This window comes from Carettochelys insculpta, chromosome 3, assembly GCF_033958435.1.
Source record: "Carettochelys insculpta isolate YL-2023 chromosome 3, ASM3395843v1, whole genome shotgun sequence".
Lineage (NCBI taxonomy): Eukaryota > Metazoa > Chordata > Testudines > Carettochelyidae > Carettochelys > Carettochelys insculpta.
Window position 1 is genome coordinate 174611381 of NC_134139.1, and position 26833 is coordinate 174638213.

General features: G+C 43.7%; 1 protein-coding gene across 1 annotated transcript in view; it reads left to right on the forward strand.

The window, feature by feature from the left end:
* Positions 1-26833, forward strand: part of DCDC2C (doublecortin domain containing 2C) — a 112721-nt gene that overhangs the window by 60714 nt on the left and 25174 nt on the right. Inside the window, exons 7-8 of the mRNA XM_074989143.1 lie at positions 925-1090; positions 10628-10728. Coding sequence (XP_074845244.1) covers positions 925-1090; positions 10628-10728 — 267 coding nt within the window. The remainder of the gene's footprint in view (positions 1-924; positions 1091-10627; positions 10729-26833) is intronic.

A 26833-nucleotide genomic window follows, 5' to 3' on the forward strand; every position in this document is an offset into this window, starting at 1 on the left:
ATTGGAACAAAAAGCGAAAGCTAAACTTTGGCATTTCCTATGAAATGCTCCCCCCCACCCCAAAAAAATGTTGGGAGTTTTTCAAATGTTTCATTTTGATAATCTTGAATCTTATAGTTTAAAAACACATTACTTCAATCACAAAATTATTCATTTCATCTTCTCATTTTGACTCATATAATTTAGAATTTTATATTAAAACATTAATGTGCATACTATGTATAATACAAAAGCTTAAATGCATAGTAATTCCCATTCTGGTTAGATTTTCCTGGCATGATTATGCTGTTGCTATACTACAGTTTATTGCTGTAGTAAAAACCTCAGAAATACAGGTTTATTGTCTATACATATGTAAGTACAATTTTTCAGTATTATCTGATGCGCATACTTCTGTGTGTCAACATGCATAGGAACCTAGGAGCTTCTTTGAAAAAATAGCATAGTTATAATTTTTAGGCACATGCATCTTAAAACTACAGCCATAAAAGCATGAATATCTACTTTATAAGAATAATAATCATGATTTTGACTAGTTCCTTACCATAGTAAGTTATGGTGATAATCTATTATAGGCTAATGGAAATATCCATTATATTTCAGTGAAGTTGATTAAAGCAATTGAATAATTTTTAATAGTATAAAATACATTTACTCTCCCAATTCCAGCTGATGCTCCTGGTTCAGCTCTGTAACAGTAACAATGCAACCAGAAGAGCTATTTCTGTTTTCCAATCTTTGCAAAATCAAAAGGTCTTCCAAAAAACGGAAGCAATAAAGCAGATACGTATGAAAGATGCTGAACAGCATTGTTGCTAATGCTTAATGTTCACAGTTGCAAACAAATTATATAGGGCATAATTAACTGTTAATATAAAAGAGATTGTTAATCATGTGGATGTTCTCTGTTTCATGTTTCATTAGTCAGTGAAATACAGTGCAAGTCAACCTCCATGTAGACCTTCAGCCAAATCACAAAAAAGTCCCAAACCAGCCGATGGGAAAGAGCCCTCAGTTTTTTATGCCCAAGAAAGCAAAGAAGTCAAAAAGGCAAAACCTGAAAGAACTACGTCCCTGCCATCTGGTAAGGGTAACATAAACTACTGCTTCTGTCGTATAAGGCAAAAGTTGTGCTTTAAGAACTTCATTTTGATGAGCTATTTTCATTCTTCTGTTCTTTAAGTCTATCGAGTGTTTGCTGAAATGTTTCTATTAAATGTAATGTATGAGGAGCAGAGAAATGAAGACATTTCAGAAGAAATACAGAGACAACACACAAACCTCTTTTTAAAAAAATAGGTGCATATAGACTAGCTTCTTAATCCATAATTTCATTGCAATTTCCAAGTCATTTGGTCAGACATTTTAGAAAGGATTGTGGTGAACATAACAGTTTTAAAAATCTATTTGTAATATTTATATTACGTATTTTTTTATAAAATCATACTTTAGGAAATAAACATAACATTGTACCATATACATTCTATCTATGTCTGTATGTACATTTCTAAACATTTCTTAGATTGTGAGCTCCTTAGACTGGGCTCTCAGGTCCTCAGCTATTGGGGTGCAGATTGAAGCTAAGGCCTGGGTTGGAGAGGATTTGAGAACATGGTCTGAGGTCAGTCTAAAGGATGAAGGCCAGAAGTTGCAAGTTTTGGAGCCAAATGAGCCAGCCAAAATAGAGTTAATAGAACCAAGTCAGGGCAAAGTATTAGAAGTGGAATAGGGGACCAAAAATGGAAGTGCCAAAAGTAGATTGGGGGCCATGAGCGAGACCAGGTATCAAGAACAGGGATAAGGTCAGAAACCAGCGACAAGCTAAGGTATCAGGAGCGTGCAGCAGAATGGTTGCAGCAAGAAACCAGGAACCCAAGTAGTTGTGTAGACAGCCTCATGGTCATCGCCATGACTCATCACCTCATAAATGGCAAATTTCCAGATGGTGTGAAGATTGTCTGTAGAGTGAACAGGAATCTTTTCAATCTCAGGAGACTGAAGGCTAAAAGCAAGACCTCCATGACCTTGATCATGGAGCTTCAATACGTGGATGACAACATGGTTGCTGCTCTTTCTCCCGGGACCCTTCAGAGCATCTTAAGCACCTTCAACAAAGTTTATGAGAATCTCAGCCTCATACTGAACGTCAAAAAGAGCTAGGTGCACCACCAACCCTTGCCAGTGGGACAATTTAATGTACCTTCTATTGAAGTCAGTGGAGAACTACTGGAAAATTGGGCATTTTCATACGTTGGAAGTCATCTTTCCGCTAAAGTCGACATTGACACATATCAGAGGGGTAGCCGTGTTAGTCTGGATCTGTAGAGCAACGAAGGGTCCTGTGGCACCTTATAGACTAACAGAAAAGTTTAGAGCATGAGCTTTCGTGAGTAAACTCACTTCTTCAGACAACTCTGCAATACCAGATTTTACAGGCTACTTTCCTCAGACCCCACCGAGGAATACACTAAAAAACTACACCGTCTGCTCAGGACACTCCCTACACAAGCACAAGAACAGATCTACATCAACACACCTCTAGAGCCCTGTCCAGGGTTATTCTACTTTCCAGGACCAGCATCTGAAGAAGTGAGTTTACTCACGAAAGCTCATGCTCTAAACTTTTCTGTTAGTCTATAAGGTGCCACAGGACCCTTCGTTGCTCGACATTGACACAGAAAACCAGCATTATATGAGTTGTGCAAGCTCTGCTTTTGGCCAGTTGAGACAAACGGTCTTTGAAAACTGAAACATCTATGCCAAGACAAAGCTCCTTGTATACCATGCAGTGGTTATTCCAATGCTACTGTACACATATGTAACCTGGACAGCATACAAATGTTATTTGAAGGCACTTGAACAATATTATTAATGCTGCCTCAGGGGAATCCTAAATATCTCTTGGGAGGATGGGCACATGAATGCTAGTTTCTTGGTAGAGTCAAACATGACCAGTATTGAAGCCATTATCATTTACCAACAACTTTGTTGGACTGGTCATGTAGTTTGGATGTCTGATCAGGACCTCCCAAAACAGATTCTGTTTTTGTAGTTGAAGGAAGGCTAGAGGAGTATTGGGGGCCAGAGGAAGTGATATAGAGATGTGCTAAAGGCACACGTGAAAAAGTGCAGCATCAGTGTTGACACTTGGGGGAACCTTGACCAGGACCATCCCCAGTGGAGAGTGGTAATCCATGAGAGTGTGGCACAGTTTGAGAGTCCTGCCGCAGTGCAGATGAGGAAAGGCAGAGAAGAAGAAAAGAGCATCAAAAACTGTCCTGTGCTCCTCCAGCAGCTACCAACACCTGCCCCTTTTGTGGTAAGACCTACAGCTCCAGAATCAGGCCGATCAACCATCAGCGGATTCACAAATAGGAGGGTGAAATGAAGACATCCTGCTTGTTATTGAGTGACCTCCAAGATTTACTCTTGGCCTTAAATAGCATTCTTGGGCCAATCAAGGAACACAGTAGGCATTGCCAGTCAGGACTCTGTAAGAGGGACATCCACCATGCTTGGATTTGTAGGGCTCATAACATGCTGTTCCCTTCTTCACTAGGGTAGTAGTGTGGAAGGAGCCAATAGATGCAGGTTCCAGAGCCGACATGCCTCACATGGGGATTGTGTCCACTTTCCTGACTCTGTTTATGTGGCAGTTGATTCTATATGTTTTTTTAGGTTGTAAGCCCATTAGACTGGGGTTGCATCTACCTGCCTACCTGCTGGTATGTCACCCAGCAAAGTAAGGCTAATTAGGGCCTCTGCATGCTTTAATATCGATATTAAATTACGCAGATTGCTGATGATAATTCTTCCTCAAACTTATGAATTTTGCTTTTATTAAAAAATAAATCTTTGTAAATTAACCAAATGAAGTCAAGAAGAAATTCTATTTTGGCTATTTACCCTTTACTCTTCTAGGACATGAAACCTGATAATTCAATGTTTTTAGTCTCTTTCTGTGATTTAGTTTCTTGAAGTGGTCTCTGCAGGTGCTTCACTCAGGTCTTGGTGCATCCTGGCACCATAGATCGGAATGCTTTTCAGAGCAGTGCCCCACCCCACCCCTGTGCTGTGCCTGCACACTGAGTGCCGTGAGTTGCTGCCGCTGTGGGAAGTGTGTGCATGGTGTAGCCCTCCTTAGTTCCTTTTCAGCTCTCCCAGGCTGAAGACAGACCTCAGAGCAGCTTTTCTTGTCACTGAAAAAGAATTAGAAATTCATAGTTAGCTTTACACTTTACCTCATAGATTTATTAGTTCTGCCTTTTTATCCTATTTATGAAAAAAAAAAAAGGTGTTTGCTGTGGTGCTGTGATAGCGGCTTTTTTTCTTGTTTCAATATGCTGAGTTCTCACGAGGTGAAGAACTGCGACTCAAGTAGAGGCCCTGTGCCTGTCTCTGATGGGCATGCCTCCTGTGTAGAATGCCTTGGAGAGTCTCACTCAACGAACAAATGCCTTAATTGCCAAAACATGTTGGCAAGGGCAAGAAAGGCCTGCAAAGTGTGGCTCAAGGCAGTGGTCTGGGAAAAGTCTCTATTATGCAGGGACAAACCAGAGGAGATGCAGGTGCAGCAATAGCCCTTTAGTAGGCCAGCTTCATTGTCCCACAAAGGCTCACAAGCCACAAGGGTTTCATTGGCACATTCTCTGTCGGCGTTGCCCAGATCTTTGTGTTCCCTGGTGCCATCTGTATCTGGTGCCATGGAGAAACACTGGTCCACCTCAGCCAGAAGAACTGAGGCAGAAATCAAATGAGCCACATCAGCTGGTGCTATTGAATCTTCAGTTTTAGAAAAGCTACCTGTGCTTCCACTGGCAGCTCCTATCAGCTCTGTCTTTGTGCCAGAACAACTGGCACCACAACACGGAAAGGCGCTGCTTAAGATACAGCACCTGCAAAAATCTCCTCAGCCTGTCACAGGAGCACTAGCTTCTGCACCATGTTCCATAATATAAGGGCATATTAATTTATCACAAGGCTCCCCACACTCTCCTACATCGCTGTCCTCTATATTTGGATATGGTAGCAAGCATAGGCAGAGGCAGTCGTCAGGCTGCTCATCTCCTTCCCCATTTCAGGCTTCCTGGCATTCATACAGGGACCATTACTTTCAGCCACATCCCACGTGGGCCAATCAACCATGGATGTATCCCCCACACCAACTGCCACCTCAAAGGGGCTCCTGCATGGCAGAGCTACTGACCACATTCGTGTCTACCTATTGCTCAAGACACATTATCTCTACATTTCAGCATCAGCAGAGCTCCCACAATCTCTGTGCACTCCTAACCTGTCATCCCGCCTTCAGTAATCTCTCAGGCAGTTTCTAATGAGCTTGATGACTTACGTTATTCAGACTCAGAGAGTGCCTCCCAGAGGGCTAGATTTCAGCAAGATGAAACCGTGTTCCAGATCTCTTTCTGTCCACTGGCAGATGACCTGAAACAATTTCAGGGGTTATTCAAACAAGAAGTCCAGTCACAAGATATTACTGTACAAGAGGTTCAAGGTAAGCCATGTAGATTGCTTACCTTATTACAACCCACAGCATCCTTGAAAATAGCATTGCCAATTAACAAGGCTATTCTGAAGCCTCCTGATGCTCTGTGGAAAAATCGAGCAACTATTCTGCCCACAAACCACAGAACAGATAGGAAATATTTTGTCCTTGCAAAGGACATCGACTTTCTTTTTTCCCCCTCCACAACCAAACTCTTCAGTATTGGACTCAGTGAATCATAAGTCCAAGAACCCACAATTTAAACCTACACCCATTCACAAAGAGCATATATATAGTGAGACTCTTTTGGCTGTAGAGTTTACTCTTCTGCTGTGCTTCAGTTTTGTTTATGCAACTCTACAGCTCTTTTAGCAAATTACGACCATGCTCATTATGCTAAATTACAGGACCGAGTGCAGGACCACCTGGACAATGTGTCCTATCCTTCAGTCTATTATCAGGGAGCATCTCCCAATAGCCAGCACAGCTCTTCAGGCTGCCACGGATATTGCTGCCACGGCTGCCTGAGCCAGAGCCACAGCCGTAGCAATTCCCAGAGTGGTGTGGCTACAGTCATTTGTTATCGCACAGGAATTGCGAGCAAAGTTGGGGGATCTCCCCTTTGATAAAAAGCAGCTTTTCGCTAGCACTACATATGAGACCTTACATTCAGTGAAAGATTCCTGAGCAACACTTCATACTTTGGGGATGTATACCCCACTGAATAAGAAATGCAAATATCCTCCCTACCACAGACCCAGGGATTATAACTATAGCCACTACAGGCAACAACAGAGGCCATATGATAAGCCCAAGCAATGCTCCAACAGGAGGAGGACACAACCACTCCTCTACAATTTACTGTACCTCTCACTAACAACAAATATGAGGTTTTGGTTGAGGGTCTGAGCAACCACCCCGTAAGTCCAGTCCATTCCAAGGCTACCTTTCAACACCACTTGAGGCCTTTGTGTAAACAATGGACCCAAGTTACCACAGACAAGTTGGTCCTCGAAATCATCAGATTGGGTTATTCTATCTCCTTTACTTCCAAGCCTCCTACCCATTCCTCTACCCCATCCCTTTTCAGGGCCCCCCTCATGAGCCTCTGTTACAAGAAGAGGTGCAAAGATTGCTTAGCTTAGGGCAATAGAACCTGTTCCCAAAAAACACTGGGGCAAAGAGGTCTACCCCAATTACTTTCTTACAGCCAAGAAAACAAGGGATAGAGACCAATCTTAAATTTCAGGAAACTGAACAAATTCATTTGCAACACAAAGTTCAGAACAGTAACCTTGTCAACTATCATATTGGCACTGGATGAAGGGGGATGATTCTGAGCCCTCGACCTCCAGGACGCATATTTCCATGTGACAATTCACCCATTCTACAGAAGATTTCTCAGATTCGTTGTGGGCCAAGACCATTACCAGGAGAGGGTTTGGCCTCTGTACGGCCCCTCAGGTATTTACAAAGATACTCACTGCAGTTACAACATTTTTCAAAAGGCAAAATATCATAATTTTCCCTTACCTTGAAAATTGTCTGATCAAGGGCCCTACTTACCAGCAAACTATTTTCATAACAGGTACTACCAGGGAATGCTGTTCCTGGCTTGGCCTCCTCATCAACTTTCAAAAGTCCATTTTAAAACTCACACAAAGGATAAAATTCATTGGAGCACTTCTAGATTCAGAAACAGCAAAAGCCTATCTACCATTCTAGAGATTCCAAGCAGTCTGTGACCTCATTCATGTTGGCAGGCAGCCTCCTTTTTCCATGGCTCGAACTTACCTCCAATTATTGGGGCACACGGCTGCCACAGCATTCATAGTCCTATTTGTGAGACTACACATACTCTGCCATTATATCCCAACCTGACACAGCCTTTCGAAGTGCCTCACTCTTCCTCCACTAGTCCTGTAGTCTCTAGAGTGGTGGACATTTCCAGTCAACCTTCTCCCTGGCATACTCTTCCGCCAACCAGACCCTTCAGTGACTATAACAACAGATGTGTTGCTCATGGGCTGGGGGGGGTCCACTTTGGCACAGCGTCAATGCAGGGAACATGGGCTCACCATGGCTACGTCTACACATGAAGCCTACATCGAAATAGCTTATTTCGATGTAGCAACATCGAAATAGGCTATTTCGATGAGTAATGTCTACACGTCCTCCAGGGCTGGCAACGTCGATGTTCAACTTCGACGTTGCGCGGCACCACATCGAAATAGGCGCTGCGAGGGAATGTGTACATGCCAAAGTAGCACACATCGAAATAAGGGTGCCAGGCACAGCTGCAGACAGGGTCACAGGGCGGACTCAACAGCAAGCCGCTCCCTTAAAGGGCCCCTCCCAGACACAGTTGCACTAGACAACACAAAATACACAGAGCTGACAACTGGTTGCAGACCCTGTGCCTGCAGCATGGATCCCCAGCTGCTGCAGCAGCAGCCAGAAGCCCTGGGCTAAGGGCTACTGCCCACGGTGACCATAGAGCCCCGCAGGGGCTGGAGAGAGAGCGTCTCTCAACCCCTCAGCTGATGGTAGCCATGGCGGACCCCGCTATTTCGAAGTTGCGGGACGCGCAACGACTACACGGTCCCTACTTCGACGTTGAACGCTATTCCTATCCCCTCATGGGGTTAGCGACTTCGACGTCTCGCTGCCTAATGTCGAAGTTAACTTCGAAATAGCGCCCGGCACGTGTAGCCGTGACGGGCGCTATTTCGAAGTTAGTGCCGCTACTTTGAAGTAGCGTGCACGTGTAGACACGGCTCATGAGAGACACTTTCATATCAATATCCAAGAGCTCAGGGCCATTTGCAGGGCTTGTGCCCATTTTCTTCCTCTGATAAGAGGCAAAACTATGCATGTTCTCACAGACAACACACTCACTCTGTTTTTTGTCAATTGACAGGAGGTGCCTGATCACATGCTATGTGTTGAAGCACTCAGATTTTGGAACTGGTGCATTAGAAGTCAGGTAACCCTTCCTGTCTCAGGTAGCCTGACAGGAGTGTACATACTGAGAGAACAGAATGAGCAGAAATTTCTCACACCAGCATGAGTGGGAGATCAATACCAATATACTCCTCTCAATCTTCCTCACATGGGGTTTCCCAACCAAAGACCTCTTTGCAACGCCTCACAACAACAAATGTCAAGGCTTTTGCTCCAGAGTGGGACTAGGCAAGAGATCACAAGGGGGTGCCTTCACCATTTCCTGGACAGCTCCACTACTCTGTGCTTTTCTGCTGATCCTGCTCATCGCCAGAGTGATCAACAAGATCAGATCTGATTGGGCCATTGTAATCTTAGTAGCCCCAGCTTGGCCCAGACAACTTGGTTCCCCTATCTACATTATCCATAGATCATCTGATCCCTCTTCCAACAGTGCCAAATTTCCTGACACAGCACCACAGCAACACAGGCCGCATCAACATCAGGACCCTGAAACTCATAGCACGGCTTCTCCATGGTTCCAGAATGAATAACTTACCTGCTTGAACAGGATCAAACATATCCTTCTAAACAGCCATCATCACTCCACCAGAAGCACCTATCAAAATAAATGGGCACACTTTCAACAGTGGTGCATGGCATGCAATTTACATCCCAATACTCTCCACATATCTACCTTGCTTGACTGCCTCATGGATCCCAGCAATACAGGCCTCTCTGTCAGTTTCATAAGAGTGCACCTGGCCTTCCATGAGTAGACAGATGATTCTTCTCTTTTTGCACACCCCATGCTGAAATGTTTCCTCACGGGACTGCCGAAAGTGTGCCCGAATCTGTGCGCTCCATTACCATCTGGAACCTAAATCTAGTTCTAGGTGCAGTCACTAGACCACTCTTCGAGCCACTAGCCACCACATCTCTTCAATAGTTTTCAATGAAGGTGGCTTTTGTAATGGCTATAACGCCTGCTAGAAGGGTAGGAGAAATTGCAGTCCTCAGGATGGACCAACCTTTCACCACTTTCACCAAGGATAAGGTGATACTCAGACCCCATCTGAAGTTTCTCTCCTCGGTCATATCCGCCTTTCACATAAACGAGCCTTTTTTGATACCTTCTTATTTTCACAAATCTCATACCTCCTCTAAGGAAGTGATATTAAACACACTTGATGCAAGGTGTGCAATTGCATCCTATCTTGACAGAACTAAAGCAACTAGAAAATCGGACAGACTCTTTGTAGCTGTTTTGGCACAATGCCTATCCAAGTGTATTATAGGTTGCATACGCACTGCATACCAACTCAGAGCAAACAGCTGCCACAAACTATTAGGACTCACTCTACACAGGCAATGGCCACTATGATGACCTTCCTGAATAGTGCACTGTTAGCAGACATCGGTAGAGTGGCCACAGGGTCTTCTCACCATACGTTCACACAGCACTGTGCTTTACAGAAGCATAATGTGATACCTGCCACAACTCTTGCAGATGCGGTCCTGCCTCCATCCATATAAAAGACTCCAATACCCACCTCCACCAAACTGGTACTGCTACGGAGTCACCTGAATGGAGCACCTACGGGGACCACTCGAAGGAGAAGTTACTCACTTTGCGCAGTAACAATGGTTCTGTGAGATGTGTCCCTGTGGGTGCTCCACTACCCTCCCATCCTCCCCTCGGCTAGGAGTCTGCAGGGACTTCAGGTAGAAAAGGGACAGAGGAGGGCTGCGCCACGCATGCACTCCTTGGAGTGGCAGCAGCTCGAGGCAGTCAGTGTGCGGGCGTGACGCAGGGAAGGAGGAGGCACTGCTCTGAAAAGCATTCTGATCAACAGTGCTGGGATGCACTAAGGCCTGAGTGGTGCACCTGCAGGGACACATCTAGGAGAACCATCATTACTGCAGGAAGTGAGTAACTTCTCCTTACTAGACATTGATGTTTGTACCACTACACAGCTTTTTCTTGGCCAAGTATTGTGCAACTTTTGGAAATGAAGCCGGTAAGATTTTTTTTCTTGTTATGGAATTGATTCTTTACTTACGAAGAAAAATAATGAATTTTAATAATCCTAAGCATAAATTTGATGAACAGGGAATGGTGATGTTTTCATGGTGTGTACAAGCAGGATTTTATATCAAAAGTTTTCCATTACTTTCTAGCACCAAGTATTTTTAAGGCTGGCAAACCACGGGGAGAAGTCCAAGGGGCAGCAGAGGTACAAGAAGACAAAAATCTGAAAGTGGAGATGCCCATCGATCAGGTATATTCAAGGCTTTCCTTGTAGCATAATGAACTATACATAGTAAAGCACATGTTTTTTCTATTAGGCTTAATGAAAAAATAAGCAAGCCTTAAATAAAGCCGGGTCTATGTGGAATATTAGTTTGTGCTGATTTTTTTGCCTATTGATTGGTGCATATTAGCCTTCAATAATTGTGCATGCTCTGCAAAATGTTTTCTGCCTAATGTGCAGATCAGTGTGTGTACATGGCACAGACTTTGGGCAGAGTGGGTGAGCAACCTTCAAGTATCCCAGCATTCTTTGCTTTGCTTCTGGTCTGTATGCATTCTGGGACTCCTCTTCCTCTGTGTTGTGGGATACATAGTGGAAGTTAGCTGGAAATGAATTTAGTTGTGGGTCTTGGGGACAATCTCAATAGTACCCATGATTCCTTTTCTGCCATCTTATGATTTATTTGTTGCATGTGAGCCTGTTCCATTTTTTAAAACATCCAGCTTTTTGTGTCTGCTAACCTGGATGGTGTCGTGCTCCAGGTTGTCAGGTTGACAGTTTCCAGTACACAAAGACTGGTGAACATTTGCGAGCTCATTGCCAAGTGACTGTGGCTTTGGATGCCATTTGCTGAGCGCTTGTGGCAGCTGCAACGGTGGCTGTACCAGCAGCAGTGGAAGGAGGAAAAGGATGGCACAAAGCAGCTGCTTGTAAATGAGCTTTTCTTGAAACAGCTACACTCAGTGCAGTGCTGTTTCTGGGCTTGAGAAAGAAGTGCTGACTTGTGGAAAAGGATTGTTTGGAACCCTGAGGTGATCAGCAGTGGTGGCAGAGTGTGAGGATGGCAAAGGGCATAATAATGGGGTGCACTCCATCTTTTTTCTCAGATGCCCCAGGAAACTCTGAGACTCTTCCTGTTCGGTGGCCATCTTAACTTATTTATTTACATTTCCAGCATCATTAGGGCAAGGTAATCGTATGCAGCACTATTATATACTACGCTTCTGTACGTTTAACCCTTTCGTATTGGTCCAGAGGTCTCCCTTCCTTGAACTCTCTGAATACACTGGACTCAGCTAGACCACCACTCTCTACCTTCCTGTGTCTTGTTTGTAACTCTCAGCTGATGGGTTATGTGGTTCGTCAGCTCTTTCAGCCTGATTGGATAATTAGCTTTCATATCTCCGATCAGCTTTCTCCAGGGGAACTGATTAGTGGCAAAGGATATGTCTATGCTGTAATTTAAGCTCAGGGTTAGCAGAACTTGAGTTAGCAGATCAAGTTAATCCTCACAGATCAACCCCAACCCTATTTAGAATTTGAGCATCTACATTAATTTGTAGCCTCACAATAGGAATTGGGAATCTATGCTGCACTGCATGGGCTCAAGTCCAACCACCCATATTCCAGATTTCCCAGTGCCTTCCCCAAATGTGGCCACTTTCCTCTTTTAATCTTGGGGGAGAACTTGGCTATCCACCAATTTTAAATGTACAGAGGACAATGAAATGTGTGCTGCAGAATTATCAAATACTTCTGGTGGGGTCCGAGAGCATGAGTCCAGCATGTCTGTGTTTACACGGCAAAGCAATAGGGCTTGAACCCTGGCTCTCTGCTTGAACCTGCATCCTAGCTTGACTCAGGCCTAGAGTGTCTACCTCTTTGGGGTCCTGAGATCCTAAGTGTGAGCCCTGGGTTAGCACAATTTATGTGTATATAAATAGAAATTAAGATTAACCCTGAATTTGAACCCATAGGTTACATTACAGTGTACCGTAAGTGATTAGAATGGTGGCTCACCTGTTAGTGTCCAGCTGTCTGTCACAGGCACTTTCCTCAATCTGCCCTGGGCTCACCACTAAGCTGCAGCTGTGGCACATTGTCACGAATGCTCCTCAAACCATTCAGAAGCATGTGACCAACATCACCTGGAATTTGCTGCCCCAGATGACTATTGGTCAGTAGTAAACCAAGTAGTCAGAATCACAATTTCTAAAATTCTCGTCCCATTTTTCTGTAACAAACCAGATATCAATGCAGCTCTCTTTTGTACAGCAGGACTGGTCTTTCCCTAGAAAACTGATACACGTTTCAAGCAATGGGGGTGTTCAGCACGGGAATAGAAATGTAATGTTTTTTTAAAAAAGAAATTTTTCCCTCTGCAAACTCTGACGTTATGAGGTTTATTAAGAACACAAGATCAGTCATATTGGATCAGACCAATTGTCCATCTAGCTAGGTATCCCATCTTTCAACAGTGGCCAGTGTCAGATACTTTAGAGGTAATAAAAAGAACAAGGTAAATATTGAGTGATTTATCCCTTGTCATCCAGTTATAGATTCTGGGAATTGGATGTCTCAGGACACTCACAGTATTGGGTTGCATCCCTGCCCATCTTGACTAATAGTGATTGATGAACCTATCCTCCTTGAACTTCTCCAGTTCTTTTTTGAACTCAGTTATACGTTTAGCCTTTAAAACATCTCCTGGCAATTAATTGCACAGATTGATCTTGCATTGTGTGAAATTAGTTCCTTATTTTTGTTTTAAGCTTGCTGCTGTTGGTGACCTCTGGTTTGGGGGTTTTATATGGTGGCATTATGATATTGCTTGTCTAGTTACTTGTCTCTTTCCTAATAATTACCAATATTCTGTAAGTTTTTTGATTGTTGCTGCATAGTGAGAAGATGTTTTCAGAGAAATATTCAAGATGACTCCAAGATCTTCCTTTAGTGGTAAAAATTTTGGTCTATCATTTTGTAAGTAAAGTTTGGACAACATTTTCCAATCTGCGTTACTTTGTCTTTCTTAGTACTGAATTTCATCTGTCATTTTGTTGCCCAATCATCCAGTTTTCTGAGATCCTTTTGTAACTCTTCACATTCATCTTAGAGATTAAGTATTTTGGGTAATTTTGTATTGTCTGAAAACATTGCCACCTCACTATTTATTCATTTTCCAGATTATTGATGAAATGTTGAACAGGACTGGTCCCAGTATACGTCCTTGGGGATCCTGCTATTTACCTCTCTCCATAGTGAAAACTGTCAATTTATTCTTACTTTCTAATTCCTATCTTTTAACCAGTTACTGATACATGAGAGGACCTCCCCTCTTAGCCCATGCCTGCTTGTGTTTACTTAATAGCCTTTGGTGTGGGACTTTGTCAAAAATTTTTAGAAAATCCATGTACCTTTTATCAATTGTATCAGACTTGTCCATATGCTTGTTGACACCCTCAAAGAACTGTAATAGATTGGCAAGGCAAGGTTTCCCTTTACTAAAGCCATGTTGCCTGTTACCTAACATACTGCATTCATCTGTTCTTTACTATTGCTTTAACCAATTTGCCTGGTACTGAAGTTAGCTTTACTGGCGTATAATTGCTAATATCACCCCGGAGCCTTTTTTTTTTTTATTTAATCATCACTCTGTTAGTTATCTGCCAGTCATTTAATACAGAGGTTGATTGAAGCAATAGATTAAATGCCACAGTTAGTTCTGTACTGTGTGCTTGACTTCTTCAAAATACTTGTGTCAATACCACCTCATCTTCCTGGTTTATTACCGTTTAATGTGTCAATTTGTACTAACACCTCCCTCTAACATTTCAGTCTCGACTGTTTAAATTTGTCACCAGTAAAGAATGGCTTCGTGTGGGAATCATCCTCTGTGGTGAGGAACCTAGCCAGAGTTCATTTTCCTTTCTGTTTCCCTCAATGGGATTTAACGTCTAATTTGTAATGGATGTTTTTTCTCTTCTAACCACTTCCTTTACTTTGTTCAGTCATGGCAGCACGTCTGTTCTTCTGACTGTATTTTATAACTCAGGATAAACATTTAATATGAGCCTCTTTTGTGGTGTTTTTAATAGCATGCAGTTTGCTAGCATTTCACTTTTGTGACTGTATCTTTTAATTTCCATTTAATTAGCTTCCTCTTTTTTGTATTGTTCCCCTTTCTCAAGCTAATTGTTAATGTGTTGGGCTCCTGTGGTATTTCCCCACCCAAAGAATGTTATATTTAATTAAATTATAATCACCATTACAGTTACTTTCCTATTATTGAGCAGTTCAGCAATTAGTCACCTCTTAAACAAGATCCTTGGCTTCATTTAGGACTAAATGAAAAACTGCCTCTCCCTTTGTGTGTCCGGGACTATCCACTCCATGAAGCAATCATTAGTGGTGTCTAAAAATTCTGTCTTTGCATCTGGTCTAGAAGTGACATATACCCAGTCATTATGGGAATAATTTAAATCACCCATTATTATTTAATTTTCTCTATTTGTAGCTTCTCTAACCTCCCTGAGCATTTCAGAGTCACCATCAGGTTGGTAGTGTGTTTCTGCTGCTATATTTTTATTATTGAAGCATGGAATTTCTATCCATATAGATCATATGGAACGATCTGGTTTAAGATTTTACTATATTTTCTCTCCCATGAAAGCTCATCACCTAATAACTCATTTTGTTAGCCTTCAGAGTGCTTCAAGACCACTTTTTTGTTTTGTGAAGGTTCAGACTGCCATGCTTCTGTGACTAAGTCCATGCTGTCTTTCACACAGGCTATGTCTACATGGCAGTGTCATCCCTGAATAAGCTATTTGGGAAGAGGTATTCTGGAATAGTTTATTTCGAGATAGCACACCTACACACAAATGCATTTCAAAATAGCACTCAGCTGTTTTGAAATAGAGCACCGACACACCATAGAGCCTAGATCTCATGTTTAGCTTAAGAGATACTGCTCTCTGTCTATTTCATCTACAGAGGAAAGGATTAGACCAATCTGCATTTTGTGAATGTATGTCTGGACTAGTTTGGAGTGATTAGCTCAGGTTAACTTGCTTCATGACCTGATACTCTTTTCCTCTCCAGTCGTATAGAGACTTGGGCGGGGGTGGTGTGCCATACTCCTCAAGACATCCCAGTGCCAGCTGCAGTCATAAAAGGAGACACAGTATCTTCTAGTATCTCTACCAGGTTCCCCTAATTTCAGTAACGACTGGAAGTGCCTGCCACTGAGAGTTCTTAGAGTAAGAGAGAGTTTGTCTTGCCTCCCCTTTAAATATTTAGATTTACTTTAAAAGACAGCTGTTTGTTGGAGGTATGGTAAAAACTTAGAAGCTTTCTCCTGCATGCTGTGGCTAGTTTTAATTGACCAGTACAACTCTGGTGTCTCTCTGATACTTTATTTATAATGCTGACATTCTTTTGAGACATTCAGTAGACTGGCAGGGAGTGAGCCTGCATTTGCATTATCATGCCATCAGTGGAGACATTGAAAGTATATTTTAGGGGAAAAATATTGGTAAGTGGAATTTTGAAATCTGAAATATTAAACCCTGTGTCTTCGGTGTTTAGCCACACTAAAGCATTAGGTCAGACAACCTACAATGTACAAGGTGCAAAATAATTCACAGGCCTGAGCAATGTAGATGGATGGATCCAATTTTTAACTGAAGACTAGAACTAAGACCAGCAGGAAAAAAAATCAGCTAATGAATACCAAAAAGTCCCTATTGAAATGAAACCAGAAGTGAAATATAATCATCAGTCAAGAATTTTTTTTGGATAATACAAGCCTTTGGGACTTTTGATAAAATTTGCAATAGAGATAGTTAACATAGAACCAGCCCTGTTTAATAAATACTACCTTGTGAAAAGAAGGAAATATAAGTCTTATCTGCTTTTCAAATCTTCCTGCAATCTTTTCAGATGTTCCTTGGAGACCTTCCAAACAGTTTTACAGTAGAGAATCAGTTCAGCTTCGCTGAAGATAACAATGCAGAACACCACTAGTTTGCATTGTAATACTGGCCATCATGGATGTAGAGGCCCTTTACACCAATATCTCACATGAAGATGGACTTCAAGCTGTTAGGAACATTATCCCTGATGAGACCAAGGCACACATGGTGGCGGAGCTTTGTGACTTTGTCCTCACCCACAACTATTTCAGATTTGAGGACAATTTATGCCTTCAAATCAGGGGCACTGCTATGGGCACCCGCATGGCCCCACAGTATGCCAACATTTTTATAGGCTGACATGGAACAACGCTTCGTCATCTCTCGTCCCCTTGTGCCCCTCCTCTACTTGCACTACACTGATGACATCTTCATCACCTTGACCCATGGGAAAGAGGTTCTTGACGAGTTCCATCGCGATTTAAACAGTTTTCACCGCTCCCCCCATCAACCTCAGCCAGTCCACACAAGAGATTAACTTTCTGGACACTACTGTGCAAATAAGTGACGGTCACATAAATACCACTTTATATTGAAAACCGATGGACTGTTATGCTTACCTACACGCCTCCAGCTTCCATCCAGGGCACACTACACGATCCGTTGTATACAGCCAGGCACTAAAGTACAACTACATTTGCTCCACATTTGCTCCAGTCTCTCAGACAGAGACAAACATCTACAAGACCTTTACCAAGCTTTCCTAAAATGACAGTACCCACCTAAGGAAGTGAAGAGACAGATTGACAGAGCCAGACGTGGACCCAGAAGCCACCTGCAACAAGACTGGCACAACAAGGAAAACAAGAGAATGCCACTGGCCATCACATACAACCCCCAGCTAAAGCCTCTCCAGCACATCATCAGTGATCTGCAACCCATCCTGGACAACGGTCCTTCACTCTCACAGACCTTGGGAGGCAGGTCTGTCCTCACCTACAGACAGCCTGCCAACCTTAAACAAATTCTCACCAGCGACTACAGACCACAACACAGTAACTTTAAACCTGGAACCAACCCCTGCAACAAACCTCGGTGCCAACTTTGCTCATCTATCTACACCACTAATATCATCACAGGACCTAACCACATCAACCACACCATCAGGGGCTCTTTCACCTGCACATCTACTAATATAATATATGCCATCATGTGCCAGCAATTCCCCATTGCCATATACATTGGCCAAACTGGACAGTCTGTCTGTAAAAGAATAAATGGACATAAATTAGACATCAGGAACAGTAACGTACAAAAACCTGTAGAACACTTCAATCTCCCTGGGTACTCAGTAACAGATTTAAAAGTAGCAGTCCTACAACAAAAAAATTTCAAAAATAAACTCCAAAGAGAAACTTCAGAGCTTCAATTCATTTGCAAATTTGATACGATCAGCCTAGGATTGAACAGAGACTGGGAGTGGCTGGCCCATTACAAAAGCAATTTCTCCACTCTTGATGTTCATGCCTCCGCATTAGCTACTGATAATGAGCCACATCCTCCCGGAGTGAACTGACTTGATTTCTCCTCTCTTGATGTTCACAACTCCACAGTAACTGCTGATAATGGGCCACATCCTCTGTGACTGAACAGACTTTGTCAATTCTGGTCCTCCCCTTGACTGAGACTCGCTTTTTAAACCCTCCTCTGAAACCCTGCCACTCATGCATCTGATGAAGCGGGTCTTTGCGCACGAAAGCTTATGCTCCAAAATATATGTTAGTCTATAAGGTGCCGCAGGACTTCTTATTGTTATTATAATATTATATTTACATATAGTTAAAGGGACACCAACAGCTTAAAAATCACACTTATTTCTGAAGACATTTGGCCTGCTATTGATTCAAGTAACCTCCAAAATCAGTATAATTGAGTTTAGGAAGAAAATTCCCCACAAAAATTCTCTTTTGTGCATGTCACAGGCCATTGTTTAAAGTTAATTTTTGTTGTCTACACTGCATATAGTCCATTAGTTGGTCACTTTCCTCAGTGTGTGTGTGTCTTTTACACAGCAACAAATGGGATAAATGTATTTTTAAAAATAAATAGGGCTTTGAAACCACAACAACTGATAGAGTACTCAGGTGCCTTTGCAGTACCTGAAACAATTTGCAACACGCTTTTTAACTAAATATTTCACACTTTAGTGCTTTTACTGCTAAAGTACTGGGGTCAAATTCTGGCCCATTGAAGAAAACAGGATCTTTGCTACTAAGTTCACTGGCATCAAGATTTGGCTGGGTACATAGCCGCTCTTGGCAGTATGTTATGCTAGTTCAGATATAGCTAACCTGAATTGTTATATTTTTCTGATTCTTCATAGTTCTATAGAATTTAAAGTCAGAAGGTACCATTGGGTGTCACCTAATCAGATTCCCTGTATATAACAGGCCATTACTTTTCATTTGCTTACCCAGCATTGAACCAAATGACTTGATATGATGTCATCAAGAGGTGGACAATCTCCACCACTTCTTTTGGTAAGTGTACCAAAGGTTAATCATGCTACAGGGAGCTACACAGTCTCCTTGGGCCAAGGGAGGTGGCCATCAGAGAGCACCTCATGGACACCACTGCTCCCGCCCCAGACACTGATGACAAGACAGGCCCCTCCGGCATCAGCAGTGCCCCGCATGGGGACTGGCCCACCGAGACCGAGGGTGATGGCAAGGGCTCCAGTGATGGGACCCTCATCATTGCTGTCCCCTCCAGGACATCCAGCCTACCCTCATTAAGCTGAGCCTCACCTGAGCCCCTGGAGGTTGCAGTTGGTAGGTATGGGGTGATGAGGATGTCAAAACGCCAGAGGCAGACTCCCCTTCCTCCAGAATAGCCCCGCAACCCACGTGCCTGGGATTGGTGTGGGGGAGTGAACATGGCCCAATCCTTGTCAGGTGGGAACCCCTGGGCACCCGCAATCCCACAGGGTTCATGGGCCATCGGGTGGCAGGGGAGCAGGGTGGGGGCCAGCGGAGTAGGAGCCCTGCCCCACCCCCGTCCGGTGTTGAGACCCAGAACTCACATCCCCCATCCCCTTCTGTCTCTACAGGTCTGTCGTCTGGCAGCCGCTACAGCCCATCCAAGTGGGCCGCAGTTGCAGGGGGCCAGGAAGCCACCCCATCACCCCAGCCCGTATTCCCCGGTGGCCGCGGCTGAGCCACACGGAGACAGCACTGGAGGGATGAGGAGGCAGCCGCCAACGGGGTGGTTATGCAGGAAGTGGCCAGGGTGCTCCAGGACAGGCTGGCGGTGGAGTGGGAGGTGTGGGTACATCTGGCCGGCAGCTTGGACACTGTGGCTCAGGCCTTGGCCGCCGGCCTTGCCCAACCTCCCACCCCGTCACCAGGTGGCCCACAGCCGCCCCCCTGTAGCTGCCTCTCTGGCAGCCTAACCCCCCCGCAGCTGCCCCTCCAACAGTGAAGGTGCCCACTGAGTGGCGGACATGCCACCATGCGGACAGGCACACCTTCCCCAACGCACCCCCACCCCACCCCTATTTCCCCGTGGTCCCGGCCCTGTTGCACCCCTGAAGGGGACCCCAGACCTGGGGTGGTAGGGGCAGCCACAGCCGACACAGCTCCCAGCCCTGCATGCCATTGGGGGACTCAGCCTTCTTCCATTCCAGCCCCGTATCAAGTTCGGTCCCCCCAGTCCGCCCCCCCCGCCCTGCAACCCCTCCATGGAGCATTCCTCCCGTGCACTGTATATGGTTTGACACACTCTGTTTTGTTTGTTCAAATACATTTATTCTCCCACAGTTCTATGTATTGTTCCCACCCTCACCCCAAGTTCCTGGTGAGTGGTGGGGGAGTGGTGAGGAGGGAAGTGAGAGGGGGTGCACTTGATGGTGGAGCATGAGGGATGGAAGACTGGGGGGGCCTGTGGTTCAGAGTGTGGCTGAGAGGGTCAGGGCAGGCCCTGGGTGAATGCCTGGCACAAGGCCTCCTGTACCCGGACCCCATCCCTCAGGGCCTGGCAGCACAGGACAGTGGACAGCTGCTCACAGCTGGCCCCCGGGTCCGTGGCCCAACCCTGGATGAAGGGCTCCCATCTACCCTCCACAAGATTGTGGAGGGCACAGCATGCGGCGACCACTGCAGGGATGTTTGGGAGGCTGATGTTCAGCCTCATGAGCAGGCTGCAAAACCTCCCCTTCAGCCTCCCAAATGTCCTCTCTATTATGCTCCTGGCATGGTTGAGGCAGCCGTTGAAAGTGTCCTGGGCCAGTGTGGTGTGTCTGGTGTAGAGCTGTATGAGCCACAGATGCAGCAGGTATGTGGTGTCAGCCACAATGCAGGGGGACATCGTTATGTCCCCGAGTGGGAGCTTCCATGGGGGGACATACATGCCCTCCTGCACCCAGTGTCCCAGCCACGAATTCTGGAACAACTGGGTGTCATGGGCATTGCCTGGCCATTCCATAGGCTGACCAGGGTGGAGAGGAGGTCCTCCTCAGAGAACGTCTGGGCGGGCATGGTGTGCAGCTCTGCTCCCCAGCTCATGGTCTGCCCTATTGTGTGCAGCCTGGAAGCCTTGAGCATGTGCAGGGAGGGGATGTTGGGAGGGGCTGTTTACGGGGTCGGCTGACTGTGAGTCCAGAAGGTCTTGTCAGCCATGCGACCCCATGCCTGCATCATTTCCTGGCCCCTTAATTCGAAGTAGGGGCTGTTGGTGTGTAGATGCTTTACTTTGAAGTAGAGGGACCTGTTTGAAGTAAAGGAGGACTGCTTTTTGTGCGTAGACACTGTACTTTGAAGTAAGCAACTTTGAAGTTATTTTGTAGTGCAGACTTGGCCACTGACAGTTAAAAATGTTTACCTAAATTCTCATTTGAATCTGACTGTTTTCCATTTGCAGCCATTAATTTTTGTTTATACCTTTCTCTTATAGCACAGAGTGTGTTATTTTCCCTTCATGAAAGTAAGCAGCACTCTTTTTTTGTGCTGGTACTTGCAGGTACTGAGTAGTAGCACTTCAGCAGCCTCAGCCATGGGATTGGCTGGGGAGACACGGTGGGGAGCCACCTGAGTACCGGCTCCTCTTCTTTTACAAAAAAGGCACTGAAAATATGTATAAAACTGTAATCAACTCACCTCTCTATTTTTTGTAATAAATAAGATAAAGAGATTCAACTCTTTAAAGGTCCTACATAGTCATTTTTTCTAGCCCTTGAGTGATTTTTGTTGTTTTTTTCTACACTCTTTCTGATTATTCAGTATCTTTTTTGAAATGTGGGTGGCCAAACAGCAAGCAATAATTAAGTGTCAGTCTCACCAATGGTGCACATGAAGTAAAATCACTTGCCTATGTTTATTTTCTACCCCCCTGATTTATGGACCCAAGGATCTCAATAGCCCTTTTAGCCATCTGATCATTCTGGAAACCAGTGTTGATTTGCTTGGCCACTATAACCTACTAAATCCTTGTCAGAGTCACTGCTGTTTGTCTAGTTATCTTTATCTACAAGATTTATTGTCTCATTGAACAATGAAATCAGATTTATTTGACAAGAAAGACCTGTTTTCCATAAAATCATGTTTACGGACATTTATTATATCCTAGCCTTTTAATTCTTTATGAATTAAATATCTAATTCTTTATCAATTAAATGCTGATTCAGATTTTCCATTATTTTTCCAATTGATGGTACATTGACTAACCTGTATTTACCTATGTGATCCTGCTTTCTTGTTTCAAATATTACCACTTCCAACATTAACACTCTTAACAGTCTTCCCTAGTCTGCCAAGAGTTATTAAAAATTAACAGCAGTTTACCATCTTTTAGGACTCTTTAGAGCAAGCTCTATGGATCTATTGATTTTAAAACGCTTATCACTAGTAGATGATATTGTTTAGCTTCCTCATCAGTAACTAACAAACTGCAGATTGCTTCATTACCCTGGTGATTTGAGTACATCCTCCCCTCTCTTTAAAAAAATAGAAATATTTATTGAACACTTTGGTTTTCTGCAGTGTTATTAACAATTTTATCTTCTCCATCTAGCATCGGGCCTATACCATTGCTGGGATTTGTTTTGTTCCTAATACATTTAAAAATACTCCTTCCTATTATCCTTTGCTCTGTCAGCCAGGGATTTTTCACTAATGTCTTCAGCTTCCGTTATCAATTTTCCACATTTCAAAATTTCTAATTTGCATTGAGTGCTGACTGCTCCCTCCTTTTCCATTTGTCATGTATTGCTTTTTATTTTTCATTGCTGACTGAATTTTGCCACTGAAACTGGGTGTGGTTTTCACCAGAAGGGGGAGGCCACTCCATTTCATGGGCATCACCCACACTAGGGGAATTAGTAGAAGAGTGAACAGTCTCAGGCTCCGGTTCTTAAGCAGGGTAGAGCTGCAAAAATATGTAGAGCCCCAAATGATCCTAAAATTTCCAACCCTCAAGCTGGGCAAGACAATTACCAGTCATTGGGTTCTGGCTATCAGTAGAGGGCAGAACAACTAGCCAATATAGAAGTTCTTGCCCACAAGCAGGGGTGGGACCACTATTTAGTATCAGGCTTCAGGTTCTTGAGCAGCACAGTAGATCAAACAGTCTGGGAACTTTGGTCTCAAGGAAGGGCGACACCAGTCTAAGGGCTCAGCTTGGGATTTCTCTGGCCTCTGAAGCAGGCAGAGCAGTAGGCAGTCTGTTGTCTGTTGCCTTTGCTTAGGTAGGTGGCAGACAAGTGTAGGCCTTGTGACCTAAATATAGGTTAGGATGGCAAAGGCTAGGGGAACCTATGCCCACACAGCTCCACTAGCTCCCAGCCCAGCCCAGGCCCCTATTGGTGGCAGTGTTCTGCCACTGGGTCAGTAGGGAATCCAACCACAACACACTGACTGTATTTTAGGTTTCAGTGCAGCAGACTGGTGTTGGCTATTCCTGGGTCACTTCCTCCCCTCTCCTTGGGGTATATCTGGATCTCTGAGGTCCTCTGTTTCTCCAGGATAGATAGGCAGTGGCACTTCCGGCAACTTCTTGAGACCTCAGTTGGCTGGTGGCTACTGCTTTGGCCAGTCTTCACTGGAGGAGGATCTTCCTTGGTCTCCATGCCCTGAAGTGGGCAGAAGTCATCTGTCTCCTTCAGTGACTCCTGCCATACCGACCTGCTGGGCTCCTGCTTTATACTGCCTGTTCTGACCCTTAATGTCCAGTGGGAGGGCTGAGCTTGGCCTGACTTCATCCATCTGGGCTGAAGGGGTGATCCCTCCACCTCTGTATCAGTGGGAGGCCACTCCACCCATTACATGGCCATCTAGGAGACTCCTCTTAAAAACCTTCCAATTTTTGCTCCTGTATTGCTATATAAGTTTTTCTTCCCAGTCAGGCTCACTGCAAGATGGGGCAAGGGGGGCAACTGCACAGGGGCCTGGCGTTTCTAAAGGGCCCGAAGCTCCCAGTGCCTGTGAAATGGTGTGGGAGCATCACTCTGCCATTCCATGTGGCTTCTGAGGGCTGGCTGTCCTTGGTCCTGCCCATTGTGTCCAAGGCTCTGCCCTATCTGAGGTTTGGCGCCCCGCCCCCCACACTTTGCCCTGCTGTTGAGAGCTGCTGGCCCTGCTCTCCCAATTAATTTTGCCCATAATTTTCCTCAGATTTGGGAAATGAACCCTTTTAAATCTTTGCTGCCATAATCTCTATGCCTGAGTAACTATAAAGCTAGAACACAATGTGCTTTTCTGGGGGATATCTTGGAAATGGCACAGTTAAACGTCTGGGAAATACAGCAGGATGAGTGAGAGAAGGGTAAAGAAAGAGAGCTGTGGAGAGTTGGTGGTTCAGGGAGACATGGGATGAAAAGACATCAGAAGAGATGGGGTATCCTGGAGGGGAAAAAATGATAAAGTTCCCAAGAAAAGAGAGAGTGTGGAACAAATGGAGGATGGAAACAGGAATAATAGGCAATAGAGAAGGAAACAGAAAGAAATGAAATAAGATATAAAAGAATAGAATGTGTATATGCAAATGAAAGAAAGAGACTCACACAGCAATACATACATTTCTTTTTCCTGTTTGCCAGGTAGTCTTGTAGTATTGCTTCACTAGTATGATCTTATATTTGTAGTGTAAAATTTTGATAATTTATTTTTGCTTGATTTGGGGATATGGATTGTGAGAGCATTTTAGTGGAGAGGACCACATTGTTACAGACCTGAGAATATGCGTCTTGAAACAAAGAGGCTACGTCTGCACTGCAGAGATCTTTCAAATAACTTCTTTTGAAAGAGAGTGCCCACACACAAAAAAGCGGATCGAAAGAGCGATCTGCCCTTTTGAAAGAGAGTGTCCGCACATCCCCCCACTCTTTTGAAAGAACAGGCCAGGGATTGAAAAATCAGGCCCCATGAGGACTGCTCTTTCAAAAAAAAGGGCCTGCAGAGTGTCTACACATGTTTTCTGTTGAAAGAAGCTTTTGAAAGGGAGCACTCTTCCTGAAATGGGAAAGGAAAAGCGATTTTGAAAGGAGCACTGCCTTCTTTTGATTTACTTTCGAAAGAACACATCTTGCTTGTAGACACTCCATGGGATCTTTTGAAAGATACCCCTTTCTTTCAAAAAATCTTTCAAAAGACCTTGCTAGTGTAGATGCAGCCAGAGACTTTAACACCGGATTACAAAGGGAAATGTGAACTAGAGTTTATGCTCAACTTCGGTACTTTGCAACTTAGTCTTAATAGAGATAGCAATTACGTTACGCATTACGAAGACAGCTTCCCCATCATTAATATTCACAGTGATCTCAGGCAAGTTACTTAATGTACACTTGCAGTAAGTCATTTTCTCTCTTCCCTCTTTTCCTTCCTTTGCCCCCCTTCTGTCCTATGTATACGATTTGTCAGTTTTCATTTTAATTTCATTTTGTCTGTATCTCTTGTTATATAATCATCATGTCAATACATTTTCAGCCCCATTTCGGTACTGTCTTCAGCTCTGAAGAAGTGGATCTGCCCCATGAAAGCTCATAACCTAGTAAAATTTATTAGTCTTTAAAGTGCTACATGACTGCTGTTTTATTTTGTTAGGATTGTGGAAGGTACATCGCATTTTTTTGCCTAGAAAATCAATGCATCTAGGGCTCTCCCTACTTTAAAGTTACTTTGTATTACTCTCACTGTTAATTGTTTTCCTTCTCTTAAAACTAGAATGTGTTCAGTCAACTAACTTCCCAAAATTTATTTTATTCTGTCAAGCAAAAATGAAATTCCAGTACTTGCTGAAGAGCATTTGCAACTTTCTGTTCTCACAAGCCCTCCTAGCTAAATTTTCTGTATCTGCTCTTAGTCCCTTTCACTCATTATGTTCCATTAGTGTTAATAATTAATTCTTGTTTTAAAGTTCCAAAGTACCTGCTAACATAGTACTTGCTAAGCAAAATACCTATGTTTCTGTGGAGAAAGTGGTATTATAACATTGCAAAGGAAACTAAGGTGTCTCAACAATGGATGAAATGCTGCTTGCTTTAGTCATACAACTAATCCCAACAGAGTTAATGTAACTATGTGAGAACAGGTCAGACTGTGGCCCATGGTGTTTAATCAATATCCTCATTGTACAGCAGGAAAAGATGGTTTACTTTTTTGTTCGTTTACTTATTACTTTTCAACTGTGTCTACATTAGCTCCCTTCTTTGAAGAGGGCATGGTAATCAGCCTGAGCTGGGAATAATAATGAAATGCTGTGATGAATATGCAGCACTCATTAGGCTAATTCTCCCCATGACAACTTCAAAGTAAGTAAGTTGCTGCAGGGAGAATTAGCCTTATGAGGTGCTGTATATTCATCGCAGCACTTCATTATTATTCCCTGCTCAGGCTGATTACCATGCCCTCTTCGAAGAAGGGGGCTAGTGTAGACACAGCCTTATTGTTTTCTTGTGGAAAGGAGATTTTTCCTTTTCATTGTTAGAATGATTTTCTAAAGTTCTATTATTCCATATTCAGTCTAGTGCTGATTTAAATTTCAGCAAACTTTATACATCTTGTCATAATTGTGCTATTTTGTAAGCTTCCTTAAATTACCTGTTTACTCAGTTGCCTTCTACTAACCAAACATTAACCATTTCAGCATTGTGAAAGGTAGTTACGTGGTTTTATTATTGTGAATGTGACACTCATTCCTTGTGGTTGTGCCAGTTCACTTTCAGACGTTAATCTTAATTATGCATTGATATAAATGATTTATTATCCTGATTTCTTTTACTGATAGGAAATTTAAATATTTCGTTATTTAAATACTTTGACTCAAATGTTTCAGCCATAATTGAGGCTAAAGTTCCACTGAAGTAAAGTTTGCTGGGCTTTTGTTCCTTAGCAAGTACAAGTTGAACCCCTCTAGTCTGGAACTCTCTCATCTGGTGACAGCTGTCATGC